The 20,000-nt window shown below is 41.1% G+C and overlaps 1 protein-coding gene across 1 annotated transcript in view; it reads right to left on the minus strand.

The window, feature by feature from the left end:
* The window catches only part of LOC115214038 (myotrophin), a 40,985-nt gene that overhangs the window by 10,980 nt on the left and 10,005 nt on the right, over window positions 1-20,000 (minus strand). Inside the window, exon 2 of the mRNA XM_029783061.2 lies at window positions 4,267-4,377. Within this exon, the coding sequence (XP_029638921.1) occupies window positions 4,267-4,377 (111 nt within the window). The remainder of the gene's footprint in view (window positions 1-4,266; window positions 4,378-20,000) is intronic.

The raw sequence follows: 20,000 nt of genomic DNA on the forward strand, positions 1-20,000 counted from the left end.
CGCCGGGCGATACTGCTAGTTTTAAATATAACAAAGAATTTAGTAACATAACTTAGTTATAATTAAGCTAGTGTTAGGAACATAAATTGTGACTAAGGTTTGGTGGAAGATTCTAATTCAGAACTTATGAAAACAAGACATTTGTACTCAGAGCCAGAGGTGGTTTCAACCCGGTTAGTAACGAAAGGGTTAAAGTTTGCCATCCACAAAGCAAAAGATCCCTTCTTACAATACACAGCCTGCAAGCCTTCCTGCCTTCACCTAGCAACCAGATTTTCTGGTCCCTTACCTTAAGGATCAACATACCTACCGATCCTTAACTAGGATGGCGCTGAAAGTATTACATCAGCTAAGAAACATTCCAGGTTTATTGCCCAATTTTTAACCCACTCCTACAACACATAGTAGTAGTAGTAGTAATAGTAGTACTACTACTACTACTTTCTTCACTCTCATCATCATGATAACTATTATTTACAGTTCTATATTTAAGGGATGAGGAATTATTTACATTATTTACGTTCAACAGATATTTGTCCTCATCTTGTTTGTTGTGGACACAACATTTTGGCTGATGTACCCTCCAGGATTCATCAGGTGTCTTGGGGAAATTTCGAACCTGGGTTCTCATTCCTATGGTATTTTTCGATATTATCATTATTATTATTATTATTATTCACTCCATAATTGCCCATGGCCATATGGCGTAGTGGTTAAGAGCACAGGCTACTAACCCCAGGATTCCGAGTTTGATTCCAGGTAGTGACCTGAACAATAATAATAATAACATCGAAAAATACCTTAGGAATGAGAACCCAGGTTCGAAATTTTCCCAAGACACCTGATGAAGGATGGAGGGTATATCAGCTGAAACATGTTAACAACAAACGAGATGAGGACAAATATCCGTTAAATGTAAATAATGTACTATTATTTAATGGCCATGTTTCATGCTAACATGGGTTGCATGGTTGACAGACTCAGACGAGCCCTAAAATGTGCCCCATGCTCCATTTGTCTGCTCTGGCATGGTCTCTATGACTGGATACTCTTCCTAACACCAACCACTTTATAATGTGTATTGGGTGGGGGGTTTTTTCATGCCACTGGCAGTAGTGAAGCTGCCATGGTGTTTGCATGGCTATAAACTTCAAGTGGGGAAGGGAAACTTTATGGCTGGGGGAAGAGTGAGGTATGAGAGAAAGTTTGCTTTTTCTAATCAGTCAATTTCAACACCATAATTCACAAACATATCAAGTACTGGAAACTTTAAATCAACAAGGATAGGATGTTAGTCCAACCAATGTCCCTGTTAATGCTTAACACAGACCTGCGCAGAATTTTGGATTAGAATGGCCACATAAGTTGGATTTTCTGTTTTGACAGGGATTTTTCCAACTTCTTTTTCCACTATGGCCTTCGAAATAGACATCTTTTCATGAAAATCTTTTTGAAAATTTATGATTTTTTAAAAATCTCACCCCCATCTTCTACTCGACCAGACTGATTTTAGTTAATTTTTTTGCCTTATGCACTTACAAAACCTCAAGGCCTTTTCAGTAGGAAAAAAAAAAGTAAATATTTTCAGACAAGAAAGGCATGAAATTTAAAGGAGGTTTGTCTTATTTCTAGCACATCTCACAACCACATTGCCTCATTTTTTTGTCACTCTCAAATGTGTATGTATACATAGACTTTCACAGTTTCCACCTACCAAATTCACTCACAAGGCATTGGTTGGCCCAGGGCTACAGAAGACACTTGCCCAAAATGCTATCACTCAGTGGGCCTGAATCTGAGACTACATGGTTGCAAGGAGAGCTTCTTAACCACACAGCCATGCCTGTGCCTACAGTGAATATGAAGGTGTGTGCGTGTATGTGTGTGTGAGAGAGAGAGAGAGAGAGAGAGAGAAAGGGACAGAAGACCTTGTAATAGCAGAAATATAGAATGTATTTAATAAAAAATTAAAAACTGGAAAGCATAATGATGATTCAGCAGGGCCCAAACTGCTTAATCCCTTAAGCTCTATTCACAAAATATCATGTGACAACTGGTGCAAAAAAAAAGAAAAATGCTTGCCAACAGACGGCCTAATTTTGGGATTGTACTTGATATAAAAACATTATTTTATCAGATCATACATTTAGTTGCCATGGAAACCTCTAATGACCGTTACAGTTATCAGCAACTTATAACACAATTTCTTGTAAATTATATAAATTAAGTGACAGTCCTCTCCTCACATTTCTTTTAGTTGAAAAGAATATAAGGGAAATTTTCATATAGGGGTAGGAGTGGCTGTGTGGTGAGAAGCATGCTCCCCAGCCACATGGTTCCAGGTTCAGTCCCACTGTGTGGCACCTTTGGCAAGTGTCTTCTGCTATAGCCAAGGCCTTGTGAATGGATTTGGGAGACGGAAACTGAATGAAGCCCATCGTGTGTTTGTGTGTGTGTATATATATACACGTGTGTGTTTGTCCCTTGACAACCAATGTTGGTGTGCTTACGTCCCTGTAACTTAGTGATTTGGCAAAAGAGACCGATAAAATAAGTACTAAGCTTATAAAGAATAAGTCCAGGGATCAATTTGTTCGACTAAAGGTGGTGCTCCAGCATGGGCACAGTCAAATGACTGAAAGAAGTAAAAGAATATTTTTCTTCTATAATCAAGATCTCGATTCCTTGTCTGTTAATTTAATTTATTCTTTTATTTGTCTCAGTCATCTGACTGCAGCCATGCTGGAGCACCACCTTTGGTAAAGTAAATCGACCCCAGGACTTATTCTTTGTAATCCTAGTACTTATTCTATTGTTCTCTTTTGCTGAACCACTAAGTTATGGGGATGTAAACACACCAACATTGGTTGTCGAGTGATGGTGGGGGGACAGAGACACACACACAATGGGCTTCTTTCAGTTTCCATCTATCAAATCCACTCACAAGGCTTTGGTTGGCCTGAATCTATAGTAGAAGACACTTGCCCAAGGTGCCATGCAGTGGGTCTGAACCCAGAACCATGTGGTTGGGAAGCAAGCTACTTACCTACTCACTTTTTGCTGCATTTCACTAGTTTTTGCAGTATGTTTTACTAAAAATTTCATACAGCATGTGTGTGTGTATTAGGGTATATATATTAGGTGCAAGTATGGACGTGTGGTTAAGAAGCTTGCTTTGCAACCACATGGTTTTAGGTTCAGTCCCACTGCACAGTACCTTAGGCAAGTGTCTTCTACTACAGCTCCAAGCCTATCAGTGCCTTATCAGTGAATTTGGTAGATATAAACTGTGTGGTGTGTGTGTGTGTGTGCTTGTCACCTACCTATGGCTTGACAACCCTTGCTGGTTTGTTTGCATTTCCATAACTTAGAGGTTCAGCAATGGAACATGATAGAATAAGTACCAGACTTCAAAAACATCGCCTGACCCCCATGCTGGTGGCACGTAAAAAGCACCATCCGATCGTGGCTGTTTGCCAGCCTCATCTGGCACCTGTGCTGGTGGCACGTAAAAAGCACCCACTACACTCACGGAGTGGTTGGCGTTAGGAAGGGCATCCAGCCGTAGAAACATTGCCAGATCGGATTAGAGCCTGGTGCAGCCTTCTGGCTTCTCAGACCCCAGTTGAACCGTCCAACCCATGCTAGCATGGAAAGCGGACGCTAAACGATGATGACGAAAAAAAAAAACTGGTACTCTGAATTGTTTGACTAAGCCCTCTTCAAGGCAGTGTCCTGCCACGAACCACAGTCTAAGGAGTGAAATGAAGAGGTAAAAGATAATATTCCCAAGAAGAAAAATTTACTTTTACACTTTGTATTTCATATTTTGCGCAAGGCATCTAGTCGTAGAAACCATGCCAAATCAGATTGGGGCCTGGTGCAGCTCCGCAACCCAGATCAAACCATCCAACCAATGCCATGGACAACCAATGCTAAATTATGATGATGAACATCAGAAATTGATAAAAGTGAAGCAGTGAGAAATATTTCTGCATCAGGTGTGTTTATTTGCAAATGTCTTAAAAAGCTGGTTTATCAATTGGGTTTTATGAGTTGCAAAGGGAAACAAGCGACAGGATTAGAAGAGTTAAAGAACCTAAAACGATTAAAAACAAAACACGAGAGAAACTAAGAATTGTTTTGATGGCTGTACTGGTCCCTCCAGCATGGCCACAATTCAGGGGCTGGAATTGGTAAAAGAACGTTTGTATGAGTGATAAGATTTGGAGTTACAAGTTAGAGAAACAGTTCAGAAGTACTTACATTGATATCGGCTCCTTTAGTAACTAAGTATTTCATGATCTCTATTTGTCCGTAGTCGGCAGCATAATGGATGGGGCATCGGCCTGAAATTTCTTCATTTACATCTGGATTCTAGAAAATGAAAGAAAAATAAGAATTAAAAAAATAATAAAACTACACATCAGACAACACGAAAGAGGTGAATTTGGTCGGCTGACATTTAGTACAATTGGTGTTTCACACTTAGGTATAAAACGTGTGTGTGTGTGTGTGTGTGCAGTTATGTGAGTCAGAGAAAAGAGAGGGAGGGAGAAGGAGGGGAGTCAGTGAAACGTATAGTGGAGGGGGGAGGTGTGCTTAGGAGAGGGAGGTAAGATTTAAAGAGAAGCACAAGTCAGAGTTAGGTTACTGGTGCTTGTAAATTGTGTAAATAAGATTTGAAAAGATCGGAGGAAGATAGTTGGTTGGGGCTTTGCAAATGGAAGTACATAGCATTAATAAAAATATAAAGAAAATCAAAAGAAAGTCGCTGTTCTAAGGTAAAGAATGTAAATACCTGAGCCAGCCTGTTCCATTTGTAATAGCTGTAGCAGAGGCTGACAGGCAGCCATGCAGCCGGGACTGGAAGAAAGCTTTCACCGAAATAGCTTTTAAGTTATTTTAACATTAATGGAGTTTGTCTCAGGGGTTCAAATATTTAGAGAAGAAGCAGCAGAAAGAAAGACCATTGTTACGAAAGCTGAAGGACATACAAAAGTGCGTGTATTATATATACATACACACACACACATATATATATATGTATGTATACACACACTTTATTCTTTTACTTATTTCAGTCATTTGACTGTGGCCATGCTGGAACACTGCCTTTAGTTGAGCAAATCGACCTCACGACTTATTCTTTGTAAGCCTATTCTATTGGCCTCTTTTGCCAAACTGCTAAGTTATGGGGATGTAAACACACCAGCATGGGTTGTCAAATGATGTGGGGGGGGGGGCAATAAAAACACAGACACATACATACACATGTATATACATATATACGACGGGCTTCTTTCAGTTTCCGTCTACCAAATCCACTCACAAGGCTTTGGTCGGCCCGAGGCTATAGCAGAAGACACTTGCCCAAGGTGCCACGAAGTGGGACTGAACCTGAAGTATGTGGTTGGTAAGCAAGCTACTTACCACACAGCCACTCCAGTGCCTATGTTGTGTCAAGGGACCACAAAGAATTTCGCAAACCAAATACAAAAATGAAATATGTACAAAAGAGAAAAAGGAGAATTTTGGATAATTCTGTATTGACACTTTCGCCCAGTTCACGGAGACTCTTCAGATGTCAGAAGAGTCTGCATGAATGGGACAAAAGTGCTGATCAAGAATTACCCAAAATTCTGTCTACCTATTTTTTCTCAAATAAAATCTGTACACCACTTCAAACGATCTACACACACACAGAGACAGATATACTCTGCATTTATTCATGCATAAGTTATGCTGTTTTGTATTTGATTTTAGCTGAAATAACCAGAATGTGACTCATACATGAGGTAAAGCTTATATCAAGCTTCAATATGAAGGGAATAAATTTGGAACCAAGAATTAGCACCGAATTAAGGGTGCAACTTGTACATGAATAAACACAACACATGTGAACAATCTGACAACCAAACTGAACAAAAAAAAAGGGGGGGGGGAAGAAAACTACTTGAAAAGCACATTCGTTTCAGAACAGTGGCCTTCGTCATAGTTTAATAAAAACTAAGCAATGTAACAAACATTGTGTGATGTAAGCCACACCATACACATTGCAAGCTAACAATAGAGCCTTTCTGTGTAGTTGCTGGACTTCAAGAGATAACACCCACTCCTTCCACTCTACCCCAATTAATCTCGACAATCTACAGAAGTGCAGACATGGGTGTGCCGTAAGTTTGCTTTCCAACCATGTGGCTCTGGGTTTGGTCCCACTGTGTGGAACCTTGGGCAAGTGTCTCCTACCATAGCTTTCGGACAACCAAAGCCATGCTAGTGGATTTGGTAGACTGAAAGCAAAGCAAACCCGTCGCATATGTGTGTGTCTGTGTGTTTGTCCCCCACCATCGCTTGGCAACCAATGTTAGTGTGTTTACATCCCCATAACTTAGTGGTTTGGCAAAAGAGACCGACAGGATAAGTACTAGGCTTACAAAGAATAAGTCGTGGGGTCAGTTTGTTCGACTAAAGGCAGTGCTCCAGTGTGGCCACAGTCAAATAACTGAAACCAATAAAATATTAAAAGAATTTCCTCCGACTCTGAAGCCACATTTTTTCTCAATTGTTTTTGCGAGTCTTTAGTTCCATTTTCATCTCGGTAAGACATTCCGACCATGGCTATTCCTTTCTTTTTTTTTGTTTTGTACATCAGGACTAAATCGTCCAATGTGTCCCTCTTTTACTTGTTTCACTCTGTGGCCATGCTGGAGCACTGCCTCAAAGAATTTTTAGTCAAATGAATTGACCCCAGGACTTAGTTTTTACTTAAAAGCTTGGTACTTATTCTATTGGTGTCTTTTGCTGAACCGCTAAGTTATGGGAATGTAAACACACCAACATTGGTTGTCAAGCAATGGTGGGGGACAAACACAGACGCACAAGGCTATAGTAGAAAACACTTGCCCAAGGTGTCATGCAGTGGGATTGAACCTAGAACCATGTGGTTGGTAAGCACTCCAAACACTTCCTTCACCAGGTGTCATGGGAAAATTTTGAACCTGGGTTCTTATTCCTAAGATATTTTTCGATATTATTATTACAATTATTCAGGTCACTGCCTGGAATCGAACTCAAAATCTTGGGGTTAGTAGCCCATGCTCTTAACCCCTACGCCATATGCCTGGGTTCTTCTTTAGTTTTATTATTTTCCTCCGAGGCACCTTTATAGCTACGGAGATCAGCTTTATTTATTTGATGTCTTTGGTTTCAAATATGGAATGAGGGAAAGGAAAAACAAAAAAAGTGCATGGGTGTGCGGTAAGGAGTTTGTTTCTCGACCACATGGTTCTGAGTTCAGTCCCACTACACCTTGGGCATTTGTCTTCTACTGTAGCCTCAGGCTGACCAATGCTTTGCAAGTGGATCTGGTAGATGGAAACTGAACGAAGCCCGTTGTGTGTGTGTGTGTGGGAGAGGTAAACCCAGGAAGATATAGGATGAAGTACTGAAAGATGACCTCAGGACAACCTTACAGAGGAGATGACAAAAGACCAAGGTAACCGTTGCCTTGCTGTACTCTAGAAGGCCTGTCCTCTAATGCCACTCGCTGATACTCCTGAAGAGGTTTGGCCAGCAGGAGCCCTGCACTGGCACCACGTAAAAAGCACCCAGCACACCCTGTAAAGTGGTTGGCATTAAGAAGGTACCCAGTCACGGAGACCATGCCGAACCCGGCTGGAACCTGGTGCAGCCCTCTTGCTTCCCAGCTCTGAGTCAAATCACGCAACTCATGCCAGCACAAGAAAGGATGATGATGATGATGATCTGTGTTTGTCCTCCAGCACACCACTTGGCAACCAGTGTTGGTGTGTTTATGTCCCCATAACTTAGCGGTTCAGCAAAAGAGGCTGATAGAATAAGGATCAAGTTAAAAAAAAAAAAAAGAAGACGAATAGGGATCGACTCATTTGACTGAAAGATTCAAAGTGGTGCCCCAGCATGGCCACAGTCTAATGACTGAAAGCATGCAAAAGGTTTAATGTTTTACAAAGCATTAGTAAGATGCTGTAGCAGTCAGTCATAGAAGTAACGGGGGGGGAGGGGACAAAAATATGCAACCCCCACAATAAAAAATAAATAAATAAATAATCGGGGGGGGGGGCGTACTGAAGGAATATTAAGATAGAAGCCAGCAAAGTGGAGGGGGGGGGGAGAAAAAAAAGTAAGTTGAATGGGGGGGGGGCGCTAGAGAGAGAGATGAGGTTGGAGGTACAGAGAATCTGGTGAATTGTCCAATCAGCATCCTTACACTACACAATATGTATATATATATATATATATATATATATATATAGATAGATAGATATATAGTTACATGTATATATGTGTGTGTGTGTACAAATTCCTTCCAGGTAAGGAAAGCTAACATATACACAAAGATATTAACCTAAATAGATTAATACAGCAGCAGAGATTAAAATCTGCTTTTGTTATTTTCTCTTTTCCTTTCTTTTCAAAGAAAAAAAGAAAGAAAAAAAAGATTACTCAGTGAAAAGTGAGCTGAAAAGAGGATTAAAAACATTGTAGGAAGGTGATGGTGACAATTTCCTTATTTGCTTTCAGTGCATTGAAAAATTACAAAAGACTACAAAACAAAACAACAAAACAAAACCGTCCCCTAAAAACAGAGAGCATTCAGGAGAGAAACAAAATAAAGAAAATGGAGGGGGTAACATTATTACATTAGGGGGCAGTGTAAGTGATGGAGGTTTAGACTGCAATATTTCTCTCTTCTTTCTCCATGGCTGCTGTGTTAAGACCATGCTGCAGCTCCTGGTAGTCAATAAAATTGAAATCTGCAGACGAAGTAAGGTGTGTCTTTGCAAACAAAAACTACATACATACATATATATAAAATGCATACACACACATCTTATTTTAATGTGTATAACGAACCCTTTTTTGTCAAAAATTAGGTTAAAAAAATATGGGAGGTTCTTATATATGGATAGTATAAGAATCCCTTACAAAACCTTTTTTCCCAAATTTTAAGCCACGCGTTAAAATACAGTATATATTCCTTTATGCGTTCCAGCCCAAAAGCTATGATGCCCCAGCAAAAGTTGGACTGCTGTGACCAGGATTTGAACCTGGGTTACCACAGCTACAACATGGGGTGCTGGCCACTAGACAATCTCAGCCATTTATATTTATTTAATCAGAAGTTACAGAGTGACTCAAAAGCCAAGAGTTTCGTGTGTTGGCTTCCCTGGATTAAATAAAGAAAAAAATCTGAATTACTTTTTTTTTTATTTATTTCAGTCATTTGACTTGCAGCCATACTGGAGCACCACCCTTAGTCGAACAAATCGACCCCATGACTTATTCTTTGTTAGCTTAGTATTTATTCTATTGGTCTCTTTTTGCTGAACTGTTAAGTTATAGGGATGTGAACACACCAACATCGGTTGTCAAACAGACAGACACACACACATATGATGGGCTTCTTTCAGTTTCCATCTACCAAATCCACTCACAAGGCTTTGGTTGGCCCGCGGCTATAGTAGAAGACACTTGCCCAAGGTGCCACATAGTGGGACTGAACCCAGAACCATGTGATTGGTAAGCAAGCTACTTACCACACAGCCACTCCTGTGTCTTTTCATACAATCAATTTAAAACCTCTTTTTTTTTTTATTGGTTTCAGTCACTAGACTTTGAAGGTGGTGCCCAAGCTGGAGCAGCCCCATCAAAAACTTTTAGTTGATCATATAAAGCCCCAGTGGTCCTTATCAAACCAAAAGCCAGAGTTTCACATGACAGGTTTCTGCACAATTTCCAAAGCTACTGTAAAAGATCTGTTGCCCAAGGTACCGTATGGCAGGATTGAACCTAGAACCATGAGGCTGCAGAGTGAACTTTTTAACCACAGAGCTATGTTTATCTCCAAAAGGGAAGAAAACTGGTGATAATGAAAATTAAGTGAAATGACAGGAGGCGGAGGAGCGGTAAAAGGCTGAGCAGTGCAAAGGTTTTTAGAAGAGAAATTAAGAAAATTTATTGTGCTTTTCAAAAAGGTTTTGCCACCAGCATAACTGACCTAGTTAAGTTAGAGTTAACATAATTAACAGAGTAGCATGGACAATCTAATTAGACAAAAATAATTATGCAGTGAGGAAAAGGTGGTGTTAATTCAATGACTAATATTATCTTAATTATTTGAACAAGAGCTGAAGGACAGAGGTAATGAGGTTTAAACCATTAGTGAACAGGTCTAAGCTATATAACAGGGGTCCTCGGAGGGTCTCTGCCTCCCTTATGCCCAGTTGTGTTAGGTGTACACCTCATGAAGTATACAGTGTAAAATTGTTGAACACCACAGAAAGACAATAAACGTGTGGTAAGTAGCTTGCTTACCAACCACATGGTCCCGGGTTCAGTCCTACTGCATGCCACTTTGGGCAAGTGCCTTCTACTATAGCCTCGGGCCGACCAAAGCCTTCTGAGTGGATTTGGTAGACGGAAACTGGAAGAAGCCCGTCGTATATATGTATATGTCTGTCCCCCCGAACATCGCTTGACAACCAATGCTGATGTGTTTACGTCCCCGTCAGTGGTTCGGCAAAAGAAACCAATAGAATAAGTCCTAGGCTTACAAAAGAGTAAGTTCTGGGGTTGATTTGCTCGACTTAAGGGGGTGCTCCAGCATGGCCACAGTCACAATGACCGAAACAAGTAAAAGTGTGTATGTTATTTGGTCTGCCCCCCCCCCGTTTGGCTTTTGTTCCCACCACCCTCCCTTCTAGACATCAAGGACTTAATCTACATGTCCAACAACACCCACTCTTGTGTTAGAAGATGACCCTTTATTCCACCCAACCTTTCTACAGCCATTATCATCCACATAAAACCTAGACCAGTGATTTTCAATCTTTCTAATATCCAGGGGCCAGATCCCAAACCTGGATTTGTTTAGGGGACACACTAAAAAAAAAAAAAAAAAAAGGGAATACCAATCAATTGAAGAAAAATTTATTATATTTATAGAGAGAAGACGATCAGGGGTCTCTGGAAGGATACTTGAGGGCTGCATGCAGACCTGGGAGCAGCGGTTGAGAACCGTTGACCTAGATACATGCTAAACCTCAATGGCCAGAGACCTTGAGAGTATCTTCCAAGGGGCCATACCAATCTTGTCTCTTAGCAGCAAAAAGAACTCAAGCCTTAATTCATATCAAGAAAACAACCCATCATTTCTAAATACAGAGGGTACTCAGTTAAGGACTTCATGGTTACTCCAGATGCTGGGCCTACTATCACTGAGGAGCTGGCAGAATCATTAGCATGCCAGGCGAAATGCTTAGCGATATTTCGCCTGCAATTACATTCTGAGTTCACATTGAGTGTGGTCGTTGCCAGAACCGCCTGACTGGCCCTTGTGCCGGTGGCACACAAAAAGCACCTACTACACTGGTGTTAGGAAGGGCATCCAGTTGTAGAAACATTGCCAGATCAGATTGGAGCTTGGTGCAGCCACTGGCTCTCCGTCCAACCCATGCCAGCATGGTAAAGGGACATTAAACGATGATGATTATCCAACCTCCTACACTGCTCCAACTACTAGCGACATCAGCAAAACCTCCTGACTTCATACCTTACTTAAAAAACAAATCACATAGCAATGGTACCTTAAGAAAAGAACAGAAACTGCTGACTGGTTGGGTAGCTGTCACACCCACGCTTTTCAGTCTCTACCTGTACAACCTCCATTCACTCTCACACAAATCTGCACAAAGCCTTACATGCAGTAGGCGTCCTGCCACCATGCCTCAATCGCTAAGCCTAACCAACCACCTAGAAACCTATCTCCAAACAAATGAAGTAAGAAGGACTCCTACCAGTTACACCAGAGAATGTCAAACACAACAACAACAACCATCATCATCATCAAACAGGAGACAAAAAAAAAGAAGAAAAACACCAGCAACTCTTCTCCTACGTTTGTAGTTGAGAGGAAACACAGAAGGAGAAGAGAGTATAAAAAATGCAGAAATACCAGCAGCACTCTCTCAGGCATCCCACTTAAACTAACAGAAAAAAAGCAACTACCATCTTACGACGGAAAAATAGTTTAGATCTTGAACATTTTTCCATAACAAGTAATAACAAAAACAAAAAAAACAACCCTTTTATTCCTGTATTTGTTTCAGTCATTTGACTGTGGCCACGCTGGAGCGTCACCTTTAGTCAAACAAATTCACCATAGGATTTATTCTCTTTTGACGAACTGCTAGGTTACAGGGATGTAAACACACCAACATCGGTTCTCAAGTGATGATGAGGGGGGGGGGACAAACACACACTATATATATATATATAAACGCAGGGTGGCTGTGTGGTAAGTAGCTTGCTAACCAACCACATGGTTCCGGGTTCAGTCCCACTGCGAGGCATCTTGGGCAAGTGTTTTCTACTATAGCCTTGGGCTGACCAATGCCTTGTGAGTGGAGTTGGTAGACGGAAACTGAAAGAAGCCTGTCGTATATATATATATATATATATATATATATATATATATATATATTATATATATATAATATATATATATATATTATATATATATATATTGTGTGTGGTGTGTGTATGTATATGTTTGTGTGTCTGTGTTTTCTCCCTAGCATTGCTTGACAACCGATGCTGGTGTGTTTACGTCCCCGTCACTTAGCGGTTCGGCAAAAGAGACCGATAGAATAAGTACTGAGCTTACAAAGAATAAGTCCCAGGGTCAATTTGCTCGAGTAAAGGCGGTGCTCCAGCATGGCCGCAGTCAAATGACTGAAACAAGTAAAAGAATATATTTATTCTTTCAGTTTCTGTCTATCAAATCCATTTCACAAGGCTTTGGTTGGGCCGAGACTATAGAAGACACCTGGGACCATGTGGTTGGTAAACACACAGTCATGCCTGCATCTAGTGTACTTTGCATAAAAAAACTAGTTGCTGTATGGACTTTACCTGCATGTTGAAAGACCGAATGGAGAACATGTGAGTGAGTTTGTGGCAATCATGACTGTAGTCCTAACAGCACTGGATGTGTTTGCATGGTGAAGAATCCTCTCTGAATAACATCCAGAACATTAAAGATAACACTGACTGGCGCTTGTGCCAGTGGCACATAAAAAGCAATATCTGAACATGATCGATGCCAGGCCCACCTGATTGGCACCTATGCCAGTGGCACGTAAAAAGCACCCACTACACTCTCAGAGTGGTCGGCATTACGAAGAGCATCCAGCTGTAGAAACTTTGCCAGATCAGATTGGAGCCTGGTGCAGCCGCTGGCTCTCCAGACCTCAATCACACCGTCCAACCCATGCCAGCATGGAAAACGGACGTTAAACGATGATAATGACACTGTATAATCATATACACCCAGTTCAGACAAACACAAAAAGTAGAAAGATAAAGATAACATAATCATCAGTAATCTCGTTAATCTTCAAATCCTAAATCCGCCAGTCATCACTCACAAACAGGTCAGTGTGGCTCAGCAACATGTACCATGCTGTTGGTAATCGTCTGAGGTACCTTTGGAAATTGCTTGAGGTACCTATACAGTACAGAGCAGATACAGACACTCACTTGGCTGCCAACCAATTCACATGTGGAGCTAATGAAACAGCCCCAAAATGTGACACCTGGAGGAAGACGGGGGTTGGGGGGGGGGGGGCTGCATCAGAAACTGGCTGAGATTCATTTACAGTTGAGTAGACAGGTATTGTGAAATTAAGTACCTTGCTCAACGATATAATGAGCCGGTTGGACTAAAGGCTAAACCTGTGATCAGAGGATCAAGTGCTGAACATCTGAACCCATTATCTGCTAATTTCTATTCGTTTTAGCCATTAGACTGTGGCCATGCTGGGGTACTGCCTTGAAGAATGTTTTAGTCGAATGAATTGACCCCAGGACTTAGCTACCAAATCCACTCACAAGGATTTGGTTAGTTTGAGGCTGTAGTAGAAGACACTTGCCCAAGGTGTCATGCAGTGGGACTGAACCCAGAACCATGTGGTTGGGAAGCAAACTTCTCAACCACACAGCCACGCCTAGTCACACCTTCAAATTTTAGAACAGCATTTGTTGTCCTTGCATTAAGTTCACCCACAATGTCAACCTGAACAGTCAGTGCCATCAGAACCCAGTGGAAAGCCAACAAGAAAGTCTTTACATGGTTGCTTAACCTGCTAGAAATAACAGCTAAGTTTCCTGCAAATCACATCCCAATGTTTAAAAAAACAAAACTGTTGGATAATATAGTCTTTGATAGTTATAACTAAGTCTTTGATCACTGATCCTTATAATCTTTACATTCATTTTTCCATGCTTGCATGGGTCAGATGGAATGTCTACAGCTGAAAGCCCTGACTGTTGCCCACCCTCAGCTGTTTCCAAGGAAGGTAATATTTCCCCCATGGGCCAGACAGACATGTTTCCACAGAAGATGGGCAACGAAGGACACTGCTGATATGATGGAGATACTCATGATATATCAAGACGAGGACACACCAACTCCACACACGGATGCCTGCACTTACAGCTGTGCCACAGAACCTCACAAAACCAGACACCAATATTCAAGCATCGTCGAAGCCTAAATAGGTGACATCAACATCATCATTTAACATCTGCTTTCCATGCTGGTATGGGTTGACTGGAGATGACAAACTGGAAAGTTGTACCAGGCTCCAGTCTGCTTTGGCTTGGTTTCTATGGCTGGATGCCCTTCCTCATGCCAACCACTCTACAGAGTGCACTGGGTGCCTTTTAAGGGTCACTAACACAGGTGCCTTTTACCTATGAAGAAAACCAAACAGTATCCAAGTAAGCAATCCCCACAGACTATATACACACATATATAAACAAGATTTTTCAGCTTCCAGCCATCAAATCCACTCCCAAGACTTTGGTCATCCTGGGGCTGTAGTAAGACATTTGTCTATGGTACCACACAGTGGAACTGAACCTGGAACTAAGGAATTGGAAAGCAAGCTTCTTAACCACGCAGTCATGGCGCCAAATAACAACAACAACAACAACAACAACAAAATGCAGCCAATGCAGATTGCCAAACTGCATCTGTAGAAGTAGGCAGATCTGTGAGACTGGATCTGTAAGATACACCACAGCATTTGCTAACTTGGATTAATCAACAACAGACCAAACCAGTTTGGTTTTCTTCTTAAAAGAACTTTATTAAAAGAATCATAAAACATGCAATGATGAAATTTCATTATAAATCTATAAATAAACACACAAGTTACTAATTTATTTCATAATTAGCAGCAGCTGGTTCTAAGTTATTCATACTGCAGACTGTGAATATTCTAAGGCATGACTGAGTGGTAAAGAAGCTTGCTTTGCAACTCTGTGGTTTGGGGTTCACTCCCACTGTGTGGCACCTAGAGCAAGAGTCTATCAAAACCCTGGGCCGACCAATGCTTTGAGAGTGAATTTCGTAGACAGAAACTTTGTGGAAGCTAATCATAAGTGTCTTTGAATGTATGTCTGTGTGTCTGTCTCCCTCACCACTTGACACCTGGTGTTGGTTTGTTTGTGTCCCTCTAAATCTTAACACTGGCAAAGACAAACAAGTACCAGACTTAAGTGAAAAAAAATTAGTACTGGGGTTAATTTGTTTAACAAAACCCCTTCAAGGTGGTGCTCCAGCATGGCTGCAGTCCAATGACTAAAACAAGTGAAAGAACTGACCGATTCTAGATTCTTTATAAGGTTTGCCAAACACAACAATTAAGGACAACTTTAAAGAAGACAATCAATATTACAGATTTAGCTTAATTGCACTCACTCACTCTCACTCTCTCACACACTCACTCTCAGTTTCTCTCACTCACTCACTCACTCTTAGTTTCTCTCACTCACAACCTCACTCTCACACTCACTCACACTCTCTCTCACATTCACACCCTCCCTCTCTCACACTCACTCACAAACATACTTGGCATAATAGATATATAAACCTTGAACAATGTCAAAAACAATGAAATTAGTCATGAAGAAATGTTAGATTTCCTTAAAAAAAGAAAAAAAAAAAAAGACAAAACAAAAACAAGCAGCAAAAGAAGCTGCCAATTCTAATTTTGGCATTCTGACACTTAAAAAATTCTGTTGTTTTCTTCTTAGAAAAATTTTTTCTTGCAAAGCACAAATTCTTGTTACCTGTCTGAATATTATTCCCGACCAGTCACCCATTTGAAGTTATTTCGACAATAAACATCTGCACTGGGGATCCAGTTCCATTTATTCTGAGAAATCTCAACTGAAGCAGGAGAGACAAGAGCAAATTTAAAAGGGGTTATTATACAAAGTCCCTTCATCCTACCCCACCTCAATAACACCTCACCTATTCTCACCACCCCCAATGTCCCTTGAGGGAAGGTTCAGACAGCCCCACCATCATTTCTCTCACTTATCACTGTCTTTATCGCCAACTCATTTTTTTGGTTTTCCAACTGGGGCAGCCATGTATCTACACTTCAGCAACTGGGACAAAGTCACCCCTGCTCACCCAGTCGAGAGGGGTTTTTTTTTGGGGGGGGGGGTCATACCAGGTACTTGGTGACCCTGTCAGTACTGGTGCTACACAAAAAGCACTGGCGTGGGTGCCACGTAAAAGACATCCAGTCCACTCTGTAAAGTGGTTGGCATTCGGAAGGGCATCCAGCTGTAGAAACCATGCCAAAACAAACAATGGAATCTAGTGAGGCTCCTGGCCTTGCCAGCCCTTATCAATCCAACTAACCCATACCAAGATGGGAAACAGACATTAACTGATGATGATGATGTAGTTAGCTTCTTTAATGTGACCTTCAAGACCCCAACCAAAGTCAAGAAATACCAGAAATATATTTCAGGTCTGACAATTACCCAGGGATGTCATCTGCACGGAAAATAAGTTAGTGCCACCACAGGATACTGGAGGTGAAAAAAAATTAATTAATGATACTTATGTAGTGAGACTAACATCATCCTCATCATCATCTAATGTCCACTTGTCCATGCTTGCATGGGTTGGATGGAATTTTGAGGCAGATTTGCTACAGCTGGATGCCCTTCCTGTCGACAACCCTCACCAACTTTTCAAGCAAGATTAATATTTCCTCGTGGCCAGACGGGTTTTGTGAAAAACTGGGAACAAATATCACTGGTTTACAACTACCACATGATATCAAGACAAGGGCACACACACACATTATAGTAGGTGCTGCACAGTAGGATCGAACCCAAAACCACATGGTTAGGAAGCAAGTTTCTTAAACACACAGCCAAGCCATAACTTTAACAAAATTCCTCCAGAAATAAAACCAGCTTTGGCTGTTTATTCTATTAATGTTCTTTTTGTCTTTTTTTTTCTTTCGTTTCCTTGTTACTCTATAAATATATTCTTTTGCATAGCTTCCCATTTTAGAGAATAATGATCACAGCCATGGCTGTTTGTCTTACATTCCAACACGTTCTTGTAACAAAAGTGTATAAACAAAGCGAAGCAGGTGAGCCAATACAGCATCGTTTTAAGTCTGCTTTTCCATGTAGGCACAGGGAAATCATCATCATCATCATCGTTATAACATTCAATTTGCCATTCTTGCAATGGGTAGGTCAAGTCAGTTCTTTGGAATTACTGCTCCACTCCCTAGAGATGGGTTGGGAGCCATATCTCACTTGTATGTCCATGTTTGGCATGCTTTCTACACAGTCATCATGGCACTCCATCAGTTAGGACGATGAGGAGGGTTCCAGTTGATCCGATCAACAGAACAGCGTGAAATTAACATGCAAGTGGCTGAGCACTCCACAGACACGTGTACCCTTAATGTAGTTCTCAGAGAGATTCAGCGTGACACAGAGTGTGACAAGACTGGCCCCTTTGAAATATGGGGGCAACAGAAACAGGAAGAAAGAGCAAGAGAAAGTGGTGGTGAAAGAATACAACAGGGTTCGCTATCACCCCCTGCGGGCAGGAGGCTTGTGGAGCTTCAGGTGTTTTTCGCTCAGTAAACACTCACAACGCCCGGTCTGGGAATCGAAACCACAATCCCACAACCACATGTCCTTCCTACTGCACACTCGTTTACAGAGTGTACTGGATGTATTTTATCATGGCACCAACACCAGAGAGGTTGTCCTGTCCTTGGCAAGAATTAAACAGTTCTTTCTGCATTGTTCTATTTGTCAACCACTTTACAGAGTGTACTTGGCACATTGTCAGTTATAAAGAGTGAAAAGTTTAACAGGAATTAAACAAACACAATAAAGCTAACGAACATCTGCAAATAAATTATCAACATGAAGATTATTCTTTCCTCATCATTCAACATCTGCTTTTCCATGCTTGCATGGGTTGGATGGAATTTGGTGAGGCAGATGTTCTACAGCTGGATGCCATTCCTGTCACCAACCATTACTGGTTTCCCAGCAAGGTTATCCCCCCTTGCAAGGCATGTTTTTTTTTTAAGGAAGACTGAAAATGAACAACCTCGCTTGTAGTTTGATGACGATGCTCATTTACAACCACCATCTGGTATCAAGACAATGGTACACACACGTGTGATGGGCTTCTTTCAGTTTCCATCAACCAAATTCACTCACGAGGAACTGGTCAGCTCAAGGACATAGTAGAAGACACTTGTCCAAAGTGCCAGGCAATGGAAGTAAACCCAAGACCACAGGATGGGGAAGGAAGCATCTTAACCACACCTGTGCCAGTGGTTCTCAACCATCTTTTACCTGTAGCCAATGACAGTACTGCTTGATTGGCACTCGTGCCAGTGGAACTTTAAGAGCACCAACTGAGCATGATTGTTGCCAGGACCACGGACTGGCTCCCATGCCGGAGGCACATAAAAAGCACCATTCGAGCATGGTCGTTGCCAGTACCGCCTGACTGGCCCTTGTGCTGGTGGCAATTAAAGGCACCCACTACACACTCAGAGTGGTTGGTGTTAGGAAGGGCATCCAGCTGTAGAAACTCTGCCAGATCAGATTGGAGCCTACTGGCTCGCCAGTCCTCAAACCGTCCAGTCCATGCCAGAATGGAAAGCAGATGTTAAATGATGATGATGATGATAATGATGAACCTTTGGATTCCTATTCTATTCAGATTATATTTTTTACAATTAATTATTATTAGGAATTGTATTCAAAAAATTATTTAAATATTTTCTGTATTAATCATGTATAATTAATTAATTGCAGATAAATTTCAACAGCAAAATTTTACATGGACCTCAGTTGAGAACCACTAATATACACTATTCTTTTATTTGTTTCAGTCATTTGACTGCGGCCATGCTGGAGCACTGCCTTTAGTCAAACAAATCAACCCCAGGACTTATTCTTTGTAAGCCTAGTACTTATTCTATCGGTCTCTTTTTTGTCGAACTGCTAAGTTACGTGGATGTAAACATACCAGCATCGGTTGTCAAGTGATGTTAGGGGGGAGGGGGGGGGGGGGGCAAATACACATATATGATGGGCTTCTTTCAGTTTCCATCTACCAAATCCTCTCACAAGGCTTTGGATGACCCGAGACTATAGTAGAAGACACTTGCCCAAGGTGGCACGCAGTGGGTCTGAACCCAGAACCATGTGGTTGGTTAAGCAAGATACTCACCACACAGCCACTCCTGCGCCCTAAAAGATTCCTTTAAAATAAAATGGGTAGATTTTTGAGAATGAACAGAAGGGGATAAATTTGGAGTTAATACCCAGAAAACAACAGCTTTGAAAGAGGACCCTTTTTTTTTTAATCCACACAAAAACTGGCAAAGGGAGATTGCTTGCTCTCCACTAAACAACAACAGAATATTGGTAATGGTTTTAACTAATTAAGACAAAGGAAAAACAGCAACAATCTTGAACAACCTTAAGAAATTAATCACCACAAAGAATGTATCTAATTGGATAGGTTTTGTCTTCTTTACAATCGTGTTTTTAGATTATTTATGACTTTGATCATCATCATCATCATCATCATT

The sequence above is a fragment of the Octopus sinensis genome, linkage group LG7 (genome assembly GCF_006345805.1).
Source record: "Octopus sinensis linkage group LG7, ASM634580v1, whole genome shotgun sequence".
NCBI lineage: Eukaryota > Metazoa > Mollusca > Cephalopoda > Octopoda > Octopodidae > Octopus > Octopus sinensis.